This window comes from Orcinus orca, chromosome 1 (genome assembly GCF_937001465.1).
Source record: "Orcinus orca chromosome 1, mOrcOrc1.1, whole genome shotgun sequence".
Lineage (NCBI taxonomy): Eukaryota > Metazoa > Chordata > Mammalia > Artiodactyla > Delphinidae > Orcinus > Orcinus orca.
This window is the reverse complement of record NC_064559.1, coordinates 180954631-180969942: the sequence shown is the minus strand read 5'-3', so window position 1 is coordinate 180969942 and position 15312 is coordinate 180954631. Positions and strand designations below refer to the sequence as shown.

The window sequence follows — 15312 nt, the reverse complement described above, 5'->3', positions numbered from 1 at the left end:
GCCAGTGGTTACAGTAGTGTGGTGGGGAAGGAAGGCGGAGTGGGATGAGCTAGCGTAGATGAATGCAAGGAGCTGGGCCGGGCAGAAGGCAGCTCAGGTGGATGACCTTGGTTCTGGTCCCAGTTCTGCCACAGCGTTCCTTGACCTCAGCCTCTGAATGCTTCAGTTCCTTTGTGACATGGGGATGCTGACTGGTCGCTGATAACAGTCAAGTGCAGTATTACACGTGATCACACTCTGTAAACTGTACAGTGTATGGGGAACATGTTATTATCGTTACACTTAAGATGTCATTGCCCTCATCTGCAATGCCATTTCAGAGTCTTCCTCTTGTGTCACTGTGTTGTTTTCTGGGAGGGTGGGCTCAGTGAACTGTTAAATCTCTTACTAGGTTTAAACCACATGTCTGAAGTTCTTTATGGCTTAGGGCCATAAACAGTTCTTCTGGGGTCCAAGTCCTCAGCTGAGTAATGATTTCCATTTGTCCCTGTTAACTCAGTGCTTGCTGTGTGTCCACCCTTGTGCTTGGCCCTTTAGCAAACATAAGATAAATAAGTGTTTAGCGATGTGGAATCTTACTGAAGTACCCAGGTTAGCGCTGAAGGAAATTCCCTTTGAGAACTGGACACTGAGGAAAGTGCTGGAGTTTGGAAAATGGATGAGTAACCTGGTTGGTTAGAGTAGGGAACAGAGGGCCAAGGAATGAACCTTGAAGGGCATGTTCTGTTGGAGCCTAAGAAGGGAGGAGACAGCTTAGCATTCCAGGGACCAAAAATCCTAGACCGTCCAGACAAGAAGGACTCTTGGACATCAGTGAGCCTGATTGATCACCTCTAGTGAGCCTGAGGAAACGGAGGCCCGGAGCGGGAAGGATCCCAGTTGGGGGCAGAGCCTGGACTGTAATTCAGGGGTTTTGATAATGCAAGTTAATCCTTTTAACCTCATACTTTGATATGTTATGTCAACTGAGAATATAGAAAAGAATTTTGATTTGATTTAGGAATTTAGAACCTCTCTGCTTGGACACTCATGCAACCTGATTTAAAATCCGATTCTACCAAGATTCCTCAAATTTCTTGAGGACATGTGGAGTTGGGCAGGAGAGGGTAGGCACAATTACCTGAAATTTTCTAAACTTGTAGTTTCTGGCCAAAGTAAAAAATCTAATAGAGGAAAGAAAGACAAATACTTTGTTTCTAATGGTTCCCTTTTCCCAGGCTTTACCAGCAGTCCTGTTTGTTTAGCTCTATCTAGTACATCCTAAAAAGTGAGCAGCTTGGGGATGAATGAGCAGACAGAAGGTGATTGCAGAATGGCACCTTTCAGTGAGGAATAATCTAAGAACACATTCCAGAGGAATTATTTCTTCTAAATTCATAACGTCTTTCACATTTAATGTTTGTGTTGGCTGTACTTGGTATCTTCTGACCGAATCCAGATTTTGGGTTCTGGTCTGATGGCTCCAGGAAGCCCCAGGACAGCACTGTTGGCCTTCAGTGGTGTTTCCAGACTCTCCAGCTGGATGTCCCTCTCCCACTGCAGGTGTGCCTTCAGCTTCTCATTGCTTTCAGCTTTTGACTTAACGGTTTCTCACTGGCAAGTTTTGTGCATGGTCTTGATCTCTCTCTCTCCTCCCACATGTTTACTTCTTAATGATTCAGTCCAGATCTTTTTACTGTCCTGAGTTCCTGGACCCCTTTCTTTAATAACATTATCGACTGAATTCAAATAGAAGAGTCTAGGTGACGTCAATTTCAATGATCTGTTTTTCTCTACTATTTCATTACTGTGTATCCTGCAACAGTTGAGCAAAAAGTACACATGTACTATGAGAGAGAAAAGAGGGGTTTTGATTTAGCCTCAGAGGTTTGTGAACTGCTTCATCTGCTTTCTCTTGACCCCAGGGGACAGTGGCAAGGCCAGATCGTGATCACAGCATGGGATGGTGCTTTGTACACAGAGACTTCTTTATTACAGCAAACCCAAGGGGCTTATTAGTTAGTGTGTCTGCTGTGGGTAAGAATCATGACAAGGCTGATAAATCATGAATTTATCCCTATTCTAAAAGAATCCACAGATGGTACTAAACCTGTAAATTATATAACTGTTATCATGGGGTCAAGCATCTGTATGACCATCAAAGATATTTTTTTTTCAAGGTTAACTGTTATTGTATGTGTGTGTTTATTCCCTTTTTAGCACGAGGTAGAACTAACATCGAACTTAGAGAGAAATTCATCCTACCTGAGGGGGCATCCCAGGGAATGACCCCTTTCCGATCACGGGGCCGAAGGTCCAAACCATCTTCCCGGGCAGCCTCCCCTACCCGCTCCAGCTCAAGTGCTAGTCAGAGTAACCACAGCTGTACGTCCATGCCGTCTTCTCCAGCCACCCCAGCCAGTGGCACCAAGGTACGTACAAGCTGCAGTGTGACCTCCTTCCCCGCTCCCAGCTTTGCGGATGTCCATTGTTCAGTGTAGCCTTTGAAAGACCCCAGTGAGGAGAGGCACTTGAAGACATGCAGACCAGGCTGGCCAGGCCCTAGTGGTACACAGATCCGGACCTTTAACATGACTGAAGAGGACATTATTAAATAGGAACTCGGGTTGTTAAGTCCAAAGCGCTTCTTTCCACATATTCCCATTTTGAGTTTGAGCCCATCCAGTTACTAATCTTGAAAATCCAGGCACTATCTGTGCTGCTGGAGCTAACAGAGAAGTTTGTTGTTACGAGGAGTGATGGATGAAGAATGCTGTTGCCTTTCTGCCTGGTCCCTTTCATCCCGTTGGACTGATGTGCATTTTATTTTGTCTTCTATTTCTTTAAAATTTAGTGTCTTCCATTTATTTTTTTTTTATGTTCCCAATTTGCTCCCTTTCTGTTCCATTTTCAATTATTCCCGTCCTTCCCTTTGGATTTCCGTTTCACAGACTCCACTTCAGTTCTCTCGCTGTTATGACAAACCCTGGTTGGTAAACAGTAAAGCTGGCACCCCTGTCAGGGACAGCCACTATCCTGACCTCCAGCTGCCCAGCCCCGAGGTAGAGTATGGCTTTGCTAAGGACACAGTCAAGACCAGGCCCTCGCTCATGCCGAGGACTTGACCAGCTCTTCTTCCTGACACGAGTCCGTGCTCTTTTCCATCTCTGTGGTGCTTGCTCTCACAGCTGATTCATCTCGTCCAGTGTGTTTCAGGGGTTTCTAACTCGGATTCACCAAAATTGGAGATAAATAAGAGATGCCTAAGACTGGATTGTTTAACAACTTCCTAACAGTCTTTAGAATGATATTTGCTCAGGGTGAGAAACAATGGTCATTTGTGGTGATTTGTTGATTGATGTTGTTTATAATCAGGCCTCTTGGAGCCTCCAAACGTCATATCTGACACAGACGAGTTACGAACACTTGAAATTCAACGACGGTGCATGTTCAACAGTGTTCTATCTTTGCTTAGGACAGAAGAGTGGCTGGTGCCCCTGGCCCCCGCCCGAGCCACACCCCCGGGATGGTGGTATCGCCACAGTGGTCCGGGTGTGGGTGCCGTCTCCTTCAGCCACACACAGTATCAGTGAACACTGCTCTGAGGCTCAGGTTTTAGCTTCGAATTCCTTGGCCTAGGCACTTGGGTTTACATAGCCTTGATTTGAATACATATGCCAGCAATGAAGCATGTTCAAGTACAGTCATTAAAATGCCCAAGTACTGTTGGAAGAGCAGTGTTTCAGAAATAAAATGTGGACTAGAGGCTTGTGTGATAGCACTACAATTTGCATTCTAGCTCCTGCTGGGAAACATTGGGTTCTTGTGCCGCAAAAGGTAGCGTTGCCTTTAGTCATGTAAAGCTTCAGCCAATAAACGCAGGAGGTACAAGAAGCCAATGCCCACGAATGGACTTGCTGCTTTGGGATTCATCCCACTCCAAGCTAAAACTCCAATTCAGAAATACATCTGGCTTAGAACATGATCTGGGGACCCACTGACACTAAAACCCCACAACTCAACCTGCTTATCCTGCTTTTCTTCTCCTTAAATGGCTCCAGTTTCATGAAAGTCTCAAAAGTTCTAAAATTTTTAATGTTTTAATTATGAAGTGCCAATTCTCATAGGATTCTGATGGATCAGCATTTTTGTTTCATCTTAAGGTTTTACCTTTGGTTTCATTTCATTTCGAGGTTTCATCTTTCCTTACCCACTGGTGTTCTGCAGGCTGTGTCCTGACGCGGACGCCCAGCCCGGCATCTCTGGCGCCACGTCTTCCCAGCAGCAGTAGCTTCTGAAACTGGTGCTCTTCCTCCTGTGTGGGCCAGGAGGGTTTGTGCTGGAATGTTAATCCCTCTCTGTCGCTTTTGCTCTTTCTTTATAAATTGAAGATATAAGAAACACCATGCAATGGGTTGCTTTACTCTTCTCTTTGTATAAACATCTTAAAAGTCCTGGAAAACAATTTACACAATTGATTTCAAAGAAAAATTGGAATAGCATGCTGTGGCATGAGTGATACTTAAAACAGATTTAAAATATTCTTTCTCCAAATTAAATCTTTAAAAAATACACTCAAATGGGAAATGGAGCTCCTATCAGCAGCAGTAATGATTATGTACATCTGTCCAGCTCTTCTCCAGTTTAGGAAGTGCTTCCACACATGACTTATTCACTCAACAAGTTTTTATTGAGCCCCTCGTCTGTGCCAGACGTGGTATTAGGTGCCAAGGGTGTGACAGGGAACAAAACAAAGTCCCTGCTTTTGTGGAGTTTCTGCTTTAATACAAGAGATTCAGGCAACAAACAGGGAACTTTCCTGGGCTGTTACAGGAGGAACAGCCAGGAGGCCAGTTGCAACGGTGGACTGAACGAGAGGGAATGTGGTAGGAATGAGGTCTCAGAGGCAGGACCCTTCTCTGGTTTCCACTGGGAGAAGTGAAGGCACAGATGCCAATTTAGATAAGCCAAGAGCCCAGACGCAAGCTCAGTTCTTCTGGCCCCTTGTTCAGAGCCTTGTTCCTGATATCACAGCCCCACTCATGTGTGCTTCTCCTAATCACTTATTTGATCAAGTCAAGTAATTTAATCTGCATTCTGCCAGTCGAAAATAGATCTTTACTTGACTGAAGTTACTGCATCTATCTAGTAGAGATTGGAGTAATATTTGGATCTCCACGTTAAATATTTGGGGTTAGAACTCATATGTCACATTTCTAACCCCAAAACTTTGATACTTGGGAGTATTTGGATTTTTTTCCTTTACTCATTTACCATGTTTCTGTTTGTTATAACTACTATAATCTTACCATTTGAGGATCTTTTTTTTTTTAGTAGAAATTTGTCGGTAAGATAAAAGGTATTGGAAGACATTTTAAAACTTTTAATTGGGACATGAAACCTTTATTTTGGGAATCCTCAAAATACATGACCTAGGACACTTTCAAAATAAATCTTTGTTTTCCTGGACTTTTAATTGGCTTTTCAATTGATTAGACATAAGGAGGGCTTAAGTAGACCTTTTAAAGTGGAATTTCTACCAAAGATTACACCAAGTAAATATGACCTTTTTATTTTTATTTTTTTAAGATTATTCCATCAACAGGCAGCAAGTTGAAACGACCAACACCAACTTTTCATTCGAGTCGAACATCGCTTGCTGGCGATACTAGCAATAGTTCTTCCCCAGCCTCCACAGGTGCCAAAACTAATCGGGCAGGTAAGTACCTGCCCCAGCACTTCTGCATCAGGATGAGGGTGAGGGGAGTGGCCAGGCTAGGAATTTGGAAACAGCAGCCTCTCAGCAATGCTTCACTGCTCCCCAAGGAGCAAATAATGAGAGTAGCACTGAGGTGTGATGCTGAAAGACAGCCCTGCAGATATCCTGCCGACCTTGACTTCTTCTCCTGTCAGTACAAGTAGCTCGAACCTTGCCTTCTGGGAGCAGATGCTCTCACATCCAAAGCCAGTCCACCTGTTCTTGATCAGAAATGATAGTATTTGAAAGTAGAAGGAGAAAAGGGCCTCCTGCAGCGGGGCCTTCCTCAGAAGCCCGTCCAGTATGGGACCTGGCAGGTTGCTAGTAATTGTTCCGACACCCCATATTTATTATCGCTGCCGGGGAGCTGAGGAAGTCAGGGAAGGATTACATCTGCTCACCTGTTGATGTTCCTTTCGGGAGCCTAGGGATTTGGCTTCCATTTCCTGCTCTCTGTTTGCCATCCCTTCGCCCCCATTCTCAGTCTGCCCATGCAACTAGCAGGCTCTCTCCTCTGTGCCGAGGCCATGGGACAGCCCTGCTCGACTCCACCATGGGGCGTGTGAGCTAACAGTGCTGCTGATAGAAGCTGGTTTCTAATTCTCAGGATGCTTCTCAAGTAGAAGCACAAAGCCAGAAAGGGTTTCAGCAACTTCTGTGTAGGTGAGAGGACCGGGGTTCAGAAAGGCTGTGGTTTGCCCAAGGTCACACAGCATATCAGGTGGTATTAGGATCAGAACCCTGGCCTCTTATGACCACCTAGAGGGGTGGGTTAGGGAGGGTGGGAGGGAGATGCAAGAGGGAGGGGATATGGGGATATATGTACACGTATAGCTGATTCACTTCATTATACAGCAGAAACTAACACAACATTGTAAAGCAATTATACTCCAATAAAGATGTTAAAAAAATTAATAAGTAATAGGAGATGCTGTACAGCAGAAGTTAACACAACATTGTAAATCAGCGATACTCTAATAAAAATTTTTAAAAAATAAAAAAAAAAGAACCCCGGCCTCTGGTAACTTGTTTCCCCCCGCCCCAGCTCCCCCGCCCCCTCCAGTGCTGTCTCTATTAAAGTCTGTGGCTTTATTCTTAAATTCCAGACCCTAAAAAATCAGCCAGTCGCCCTGGGAGTCGGGCCGGGAGTCGGGCCGGGAGTCGGGCCAGCAGCCGGCGTGGAAGCGATGCCTCTGACTTTGACCTTCTAGAGACGCAGTCTGCTTGTTCAGACACTTCAGAGAGCAGTGCCGCAGGGGGCCAGGGCAGCTCGAGGAGAGGGCTAAACAAGCCTTCCAAAATCCCCACCATGTCTAAGAAGACCACCACTGCCTCCCCCAGGACTCCGGGTCCCAAGCGGTAACACTACACAAGCACCCCCAAGCCTCTGTCCACTTTGAATCCTGCTCCACACATTGGGTGTATATTTATTCTGAATGGGAGAAGTTATATTGTTAAAAGTGTAAAAGAATAATTGTGTTATGAAGCTGCCTTATTTTTTTTCTTTTTGTAAGTTACTATTTTCATGTGAATATTTATGTAGATAAAATTTGCCTCCTGGTAACCCTGTAATGGATGGGGCCCAGAAATGAAATATTTGAGAAAAATAAGCGAAAAGATCAAGATGCAAATGTGTATTAAAATTTTAAAAAGCCTCTAAGTAGGGTTTCTGTGCGGTGCAGGGTTGTAAACCTGCTTTATCTTTTAGGATTATTCCTAAATGCATCTTCTTTATAAACTTGACTTGCTGTCTCAGCAAGATAAATTATATTAAAAAAAAAATAAGAATCCTTCAGTGTTTAAGGAACTCTTTTTTTGTAAATCATGGACACCTCAATTAGCAAGAACTGAGGGGAGGGCACTTCTGACTGCTTTTTCCATTGTTTTTAATATTGTGTAATTTTAGCTGAAGAGAGGGAACCTCATCTAGGTAATGTTTGCACATGATACAGCAAAAGGAGTTCATTGCAATACTGTCTTTGAATACTGTTTCAGTACTAGGTGTTTAAAGGACAAATAGCTGCTAGAATTCAGGGGTAAATATAACTGTTCAGAAAACGTGAGAACATTGGGGTTTTTAAGAGTCCTGGTTTATAACTTCCTATCCAGCCCAGCCACCAATAACTCCTGTGCTCACCGGGACCCAGGCCGTCGGCAAGGGGAGACTCCTTGGTGGCATCATGAATTACAGATTTGTTTATCTGCATTTTTTGCTATTTATTTAAAATGGTCGATCAACTTCCCACAAACTGAGGAATGAATTCCACAAGCCTATTCTGAAAACGTGGACATAAAACACTCGCTCGTCCTTTAAAGGAGTTCACCAGCACACTTGTTAAGAAGTCCCGTTTGCTTCTTCCGTCTTTTCTTTTGTGCGTAATAAAGTTAGCTGACCAAGTGATCATGAAGAGGGGCTGTCTGGGGCTCCTGGTTTTTAGCTGCTGTTCCTCTTCAGCTCCGACCACGTTGCTGTGTGATTATCTCAATTGATTTTAATTGAGGCAGAAACTGAAGCTCTACCAATGAACTGTTTAAAAACAAGACACACTTTTGTATTAAAATTGCTTGCAGTAACAAATATTTTGTATTTCCTGCTTTACTTCTGAACCATTACCTTATGTGTAACATGACTCTTTTAGGTACTTCGGTGCATTATTCAGATCCAGATATCTTGATGGATAAATTATGGAGCTCATTAATAGATTTCTTCTTATATATTTTATCCTCATTAATTTTATTTAACAAGGGAACAAGGGATCAGACTGTTGTTATGTAAATCTGTAGGGCTATCTGGCCCACTTATGTGATTAAACAAATAACCAGTATGTAAGAAGATTTTTGTTTTAGAAATCACAGATCCCGGGTTTTGAGAGAATGGGGCCAGTTTCTCACAGTATGCTGATATTTCTGGTTAAGTGGTAGACTTTCAGAGGTAGAAACAAAATTGGTCATCAAGTCTTACCTCCTTTGTTTTACAGAAGGAGAAACGAATGGGAAAGTGGGTGAGAAAGTCATCTGCCTGAGATCACATAATGAATAAATGGCAGAAGAGGACCTTGAATCTAGTCCTCGGCTCCCTGTCCAAGTCAGGCAGTTCTCTTCCCTCCAGTCCCTGGTTGGCTTTATAATATTTAGAATGGCCAAATATTAACTAATTCTGATGACAGGAATTAGACTAAGAAATAACTAGGGAACTTGAGAGATAAGAGGGGTTGAACATCAACCACCTGTGTTCTTCATCATTAGGCCGTACTCCCCTTGTGATAGGGGAGTTTGGTAAGATGGACACATGTTTGCCAAAGCTGTTGGAAGCCAAATACCCAGATTAGAAGGAATGTGCAGCCTGATGGATTCTGAAGGAAGTGCTTACTGTATTCTCTATGGAATTGGTAACTTCAGGCTGCCAGAACTTTGTAGGGTGGCGTTTCCACCCAAATCTGCTTCCCCCTCTCGGCCTTCTGGCTGCAGAAGCATGCTGAAAGGAGCTTGACCTCCATCTTCTCAAAGTCTGGACCGTGGTCACTTGTTTTTCTTACCAAGTCATTCAGGTTTTCCCTCAGTCTTTGCAACAAAGCTCAGCTAGTGGTGCAATCTGCAGGAAGTGTATTTCCATTCAGTGAACACCTGTGTGCAAGACCATGTGGGAAATATAGGGATGGCAGGAAAGGGGTTAAAACTGCAGTTCTGTGATACAAGTGCTAAACAAGTAATGCAAACTTGGTGTCTGCTAGGATAGAGGAGGGCAGGTTCTGGGGCTTCGAATAACCATAGCTAACATGTATCGAGTGCTTCCTGTGTGCCAGTCACTGTGCTAAGTGCTCTGTGTACATTCTCATGTAATTCCCATCATAGTCCTACAATCGTGAGCCTTACTGACAGACGAGAGACAACCTGAGAGAGGTTCAGTAACTTGCCCAAGGTCACAGAGTTGCCAGGTGGCTGGGGAAGCCCTTGTTTGACAGAACTTTCTCCAAGACACCCTCCCCATGTCAGTTCCCATCCAGTTGAGGAGTTCCAGGATTCCACTCACAGATCGCCTGTCCCCACTTCCTCTGCCCATCCAGGCAATTTGCCGGCCCCTCTGTCAGAGCACAACCTCTGTTTTGCCTTCAAAAAGACTGCATGTTCACCTGTCACCCCTGGGGTGACCCTTGGGAGCCACTAGAGGGCAGGGAGCTGGTCAGCTTCATCTCTGGCTCAGGCCACAGCACGGAGCAGCGCCACTGGTTTATGGGAACGTGAAGCCATTGTTTAAAGAGCACAGCCATCTTCACTCATCCTAAATTGAGATAAATGACTTCTATGAATCAGACCAGCACTGGGCTGCTTGCAGTCTTGCTGGGAGGCCAGCAGTTTACGATACACAACTGGAGAATTACAGGCTAGATCTGAGACCTCCAGTGATGTATGGACTCGGGGGAATGCAGAAGGATGCCCAGGGATAGTGAAGGGGGCAGGAAATTCAGAGACCCTGACCAGCTCTGACAAGGGAACACCCCCTTGACTCTGCCCCTGCCTCTGCATGCAGTCACCAAGCCCTGTGCACTTGCCCTCCTAAGAGCCTTCTCCTCTGCCCTCCATTCCTCTAATGATTCTCCATTAGAGGATCATTGTCAACATCCCCCAACCCCTCCCATTACTGTACCTGTTTCCAATCTCCCGCCCTCCAATCCATAGTCCCCTCTGCATCCAGGCTCTGGTCTTTTCTTGAGAACTTTCACTGGCTCATCTGTAGCATTCTCATCCAGCTTCAGCAGCCTGGTGGAGTTTTACCTGTTGAGTAGAAGGAAGACTAGGCATGGACTTAAGTCACCAGCAAATAATTGGATTTAAGATTTGATATTTTTTAAGTTTGAAGTGATCTTGGGGAAATGTGAATTTTACTGGACATCATACCTTTATTTTGAAGTTTAATCTTGAACCCACGTTGGGACGCCATAACCATCTGCTGTCCAGAGCCCCTCACCTGGCCATTTGCCCCCCAGGCTCTCCAGCCTCCACTGAACAGCTCACCTGCATGTGCCCACCTGCTGCAGCCCAGCTCCAGTGTTGTGTGACCTGAGGGAAGTCCCTTAACCCTTGTGTGCCTCGGTCACCTCGTCTGTTAAATGAGGTGGGGGAGGGGCGGTTAGGTATCCACCCAATGACAACGTGTGAGCACGAAGAAATGGTACAGAACACGGCTGGCACATGGACAGTGCTCACTGTCACCTGCCACTGTTATGCTCCTTGGAGTCTCGGCCTTCGCACAAGCTATTTCCTCTGCCTGGAACATTCTCCTCCCACTGACCTTTCCTTCAACCCAACCAATTCCTTCCGGCCTTCAGAGCTCAGTCTAAGTGTCTCTTCCTCTCAGCGCGGCGCCTTAACTATAAACGAATAAATGCGGTGAGAAGGCGCCTAGGGAAGAGCAGGGTGTGCAGAACGGGGCTAGTCAATGGAGGAGTTTCCGTGAGGAGCCTTCTCTCGCAAGCCGCTGAGGGCCGTGACAATTCAGGTGCGCAAAGGTTCAGGAAGGGCACCAGAGCTCCTTGACCGGCGGGAGGCGGGAAGCGGGTGCGCGTATCCCGCGCGCACCGGGGTCCGAAGGGCGCCCAGCCAGACCTAGTGGTGGCAGTGCGGCTGCTGGAGCTGCCGGGGCGGCTCGCCGGAGGCGCCAGCCGGGAGCGCGCGGAAACCAGGCGGGTGGGCGCGCCAGGAGCAGTGACGGAGCCGGCGTCAGGTGTCCGGGAAAGAACTCCCAAAGGCGCACGCAAGGGGACTGCGGAGAAGGCACCAAGAGGCCGGCGAGGAGCTGCGGTGGCTGGGAACCCGGGCCCGGCTGCTGGCAGAGGGATGCGCCCCACTCTCGGGCCTGCCTGTCACCCGCGGGGCCCCTCTACCTCTAGACCCGACTGAGGCATTTCCGGTCCTGGAGCGACACTCGTGCACCAGGAGGGGCTGCGGGGTCACTCCTCGGGCCGGACCGAGAGTTGGGATGCCACCCGGGCAGGGTGACCAAGGACACGCCCCGCGGGAGGGCAGGGTCCGATCTCCCCGAACCGCTCCGCTACCCTGGGTCCCCAGGCCGAGTCCCCGCGCCCGCCCGACAGCGCGGCCAGCGGCGGGAGGGGAGCCCAGGACGACCTCGAGGCCCCCGACGGCTGGGCTAGGGATTCCTCGCCGACCACCTACCAGCAGGTCGCATCTCAGGTCGCCAACACCTGGCATCCAGAGCCCCTTCCTGGGGCGTCTGTTCCGCGGCCTTGGTCCCGCCGATGTGCCCCCATTGGTCGGGTCCGGAGGGGGCGGGACCCGACGGTTGCAAGTTGGACTGAGAGAGGCCACCTCGGCCCGGGGCGCGCGGCACAGACTGAGGGTCCGCGCCTCCCGGAGCCCGGCGGGAGCTCGCTCTCCGACTCTGAGCCGAGCTGCCTCGGCAGAAGCCGGACTGTCTAGCGCGGCGGCACAGACAGACTAGCCGACGGTCCCCGGTCCCCGGAGGAGCCCTTGCCCGAGGAGGTGCGGCCCCATCCGACTACCCGGAGCCACGACAGGCGCCGCGGGCCGGGCGCTCCAGGGACCGCGCTGCGTTCGCGGGCGACGCCCGCCCCAAGCCCGGCCCGCCGCTCGCCGTCGGGGCGGCCCCAGCCCCGGGCCCGGCCGGGAGCGGATGCGCGCGCGGTGAGGCCGCCCAGGTCCCGCCATGGCCGCGCGCCCCGGGCCTCTCTGGCTGCTGGGCCTGGCGCTGTGCGCGCTGAGCGGCGGCGGCGCCTCTGGCCCGCGCCCCTCGCCCGGCTGCCCGCAACGGCGCCTGGGCCCGCGCGAGCGCCGCGAACTGCAGCGCGAGATCCTGGCGGTGCTCCGGCTGCCCGGTCGGCCCCGGCCCCGTGCGCCGCCCGCCGCCGCCCGGCTGCCCGCGTCCGCGCCGCTCTTCATGCTGGACCTGTATCGCGCCATGGCCGGCGACGACGACGAGGACGGCGGGACCCCCGAGCGGCGCCTGGGCCGCGCCGACCTGGTCATGAGCTTCGTCAACATGGGTGAGAGCGGGCCCGGGGTGGGCGGCGGCGACCCCGCGAGAAGGCTCGTGGGGGACGGCTGGCCGAGGGGCCCCTCGGAGGCTGAGCGCGGGCTGCAGGGGCGTGTGCGCCACCTCGGGCAGGGCGAGCGCCCTGCTGGGAACGGGGAATCACCTTGTCGTGGACAAGGTACCGCGGGAGGGTAAACCGCCCGGGTCAGGGCAGCGAAGTCTCAGGGGGTTGGGGGTCGGTGAGCTGCCGATCCGTCAGGGACAGATGAGGGATGTGAGTCCCAGAGGCGTACATTCACCCGCGGCCAAACACACCCGATGGTAAGATTCATGTAGTGTCGGGTGGACGCGGGCAGTGCCAGGAAGACAGTCTGGTCCTGAGAAGGGAGGCAGATGAGTAAACAGAGGCTGTGATGCTGTCACGTTGATAAGGGCGGTACTGAAGAGAGGGACAAAGTTCAGCGTGGAAAAGCCTGGTCACATCATCAAAGCACCAGAGTAGAGATGAGGACCCAGCTGTTCTGAGTCCACAGCAGCCTCTTCCCTGGGCCACCTGGGGGTGGGGTGCTGCTGCGGGGTGGGACGGTGGGGAAGGAGTAGACTCTGAGCTCAGCGGGGCAGGGACTGTGGTCTTGTCACCCTGGGCTCACACCCGGGACTTGGCTTGTCATGGAATGAGTGTCCAGGCCATTGAATGACCTGATGGGCAGCTTGGACCCTCTTTGTTCTCCCACGTAAAGCCCAGCTTTTCCTCTCTGCAGAAATTATACTCCAAATCGTGGAGCCATTTACCCTTAAAGTTCTCAAAGATAACGTTTTCCATTACTAAACTCTCTTTAATCTACATTCATGAACATATGTCCCCCACCTGCTTTGCCTCCTGTCTGTGGCCAGTGAGGGGCAGGAGTCTGAGCTGAGGCAGACACTAGGCTGGACCTGGGGACCCAAGGACTACAGCTCAGCCCCAGGTGGGGAGAGCTGTGGGACCCAGAGCAGGGAGAGGACCCTTGCCATGGTCACCAGCCTCCCTTCACCTACAACACCACTTTTAACCCTCCCAGCAACCTTGTTAGCGACATGACATTCATCCCCATCTCCCAGATGAGGACAGTGAGGCTCAGAGAGGCAGTGTCTTGCTCAGGACAATGTGGCCTCTATGTGGCCAAGCTCAAGGAGGTGACATTTCTGTGTCAGGAGGGCAGGCTTTCAAGGTGGAGAGAGCTTTCAGAGGGATTTCGGCAGAGGAACCCAGGGGTCAGAGTGACAGTAAGTTTTGTGGGTCTTCAGCCATTTGCCTCAAGGAGGCCCGTCCCCCCCAAACCAGAGCTCGTGATGGGCTCAGGTGGGGGAGCGAGCAGCAGGAGGCAGCCGTTAACCTCTGCGGAGAGCCCAGTGCCAGGCACAGGACTTGGGCTGGCGGGTTCTAGATGCCACCTTCCTGGTTAGAGGGCAGGGGTGGGGACTTGGGACAGAGGCGACCACATGTGGAATTGAGGCTGGAGCTCCGTGCTGGGGACAAGCTGACCCCGGGCTCAGGACCAAGAAGAGCTGTGGATGCAGTCACCCTGAGAATGCCTCCAGGGGAGCTGTCCATCTGAGTGAGTCACCGCCTAGCCCATGTCCCTCTTCCCCCAGCATCCCCTGGGGCAAGGGGTGCACAGCCCTGGTGGGAGCTGCTGCTGTGAGTCGTGCAGCACCCCGAGCTCAGGAGGAGCTGGTTGCCCTCCTGCTTCTGCTCTGTGATCTTAGGGAAGTCCCTTGCCCTCTCTGAGCCTCAGATCTCTGCTTGTAAAATGGAGCTCCTAGTGATCCATCCTCAGAGTTGTTGTGTGATAGGTTGATAGAGGGGGAGGGGCAGAAAGTCAGCCCCCTTTTTAGGGTGAACCTGGCCCTGGTCAGTGCTGATACCAGACCCTCCCAGCTGCCGCTCAGCCTTGGTGTGGATGTGATGGAAATGTCCCCACATGTCTTATAGACATGTGAAACCCAGAAACAGATTTTTAAAGTCAGCCAAAGGTGTTTCTATCTGTTTTTGAATAAAAACTAGCATTTGAAGTTCCATAGTCCTATAAATACTCATTTCACCCATGCAGCAACTTGGGAGGCTGTTTTACCAGCCTCATTTCATGGGCTCAGAGAGGTTAAATAACCAACCCAGGGTCACACAGCACGTCCATGGCATCATCCAGGCTGTGGATTCCAAATCCCAGTTTCTTCCCACACCACCTCTGGGTGTTTCATGAAGATCTAAGGCCTCTGACGCTGTGGATTAACAAGCAGATCTTTGTTCAGTGGAAGCCTGGCCTGTGGGCAGTCCAGCCAGCTGTCTGAGGGCCTTCTTTATTCTCATGTACTAATCGCACTAGTAAAACTCCTTCAGTTCGAGTAGTTTTAACTGGTAATTACCTAGGCTGATGTGGGGGATAGAACCTACCAGGATTGTTTCCTCCTTTGGAGGCCCCGGCTCCAGGCCCCTGAAGGTCAGCGGCCCCTGAACCACCGTGGAGTCTAACAGCAGTCGCTGTGGCATCAGCGCCCACGCCGAGGCTCCCACACCTGTTGG

At 50.0% G+C, this 15312-nt stretch overlaps 2 protein-coding genes across 9 annotated transcripts in view; both read left to right on the top strand.

Moving 5' to 3' along the window:
- Positions 1 to 8315, top strand: part of MACF1 (microtubule actin crosslinking factor 1) — a 327256-nt gene extending 318941 nt beyond the window's left edge. For 4 of the 8 annotated variants that reach the window (XM_049695322.1, XM_049695320.1, XM_049695342.1 and 1 more), the window contains 4 exons: positions 2200 to 2411; positions 2931 to 3041; positions 5569 to 5698; positions 6844 to 8315. In XM_049695322.1, the coding sequence (XP_049551279.1) occupies positions 2200 to 2411; positions 2931 to 3041; positions 5569 to 5698; positions 6844 to 7100 (710 nt within the window). In that variant the 3' untranslated portion in view covers positions 7101 to 8315. The remainder of the gene's footprint in view (positions 1 to 2199; positions 2412 to 2930; positions 3042 to 5568; positions 5699 to 6843) is intronic. The other 4 variants (XM_049695358.1, XM_049695337.1, XM_049695359.1 and 1 more) reach the window with 1 other exon arrangement.
- Positions 8316 to 12422: 4107 nt separating this feature from the next.
- The window catches only part of BMP8A (bone morphogenetic protein 8a), a 42321-nt gene continuing 39431 nt past the window's right edge, over positions 12423 to 15312 (top strand). Inside the window, exon 1 of the mRNA XM_004266416.3 lies at positions 12423 to 12759. Within this exon, the coding sequence (XP_004266464.2) occupies positions 12423 to 12759 (337 nt within the window). The remainder of the gene's footprint in view (positions 12760 to 15312) is intronic.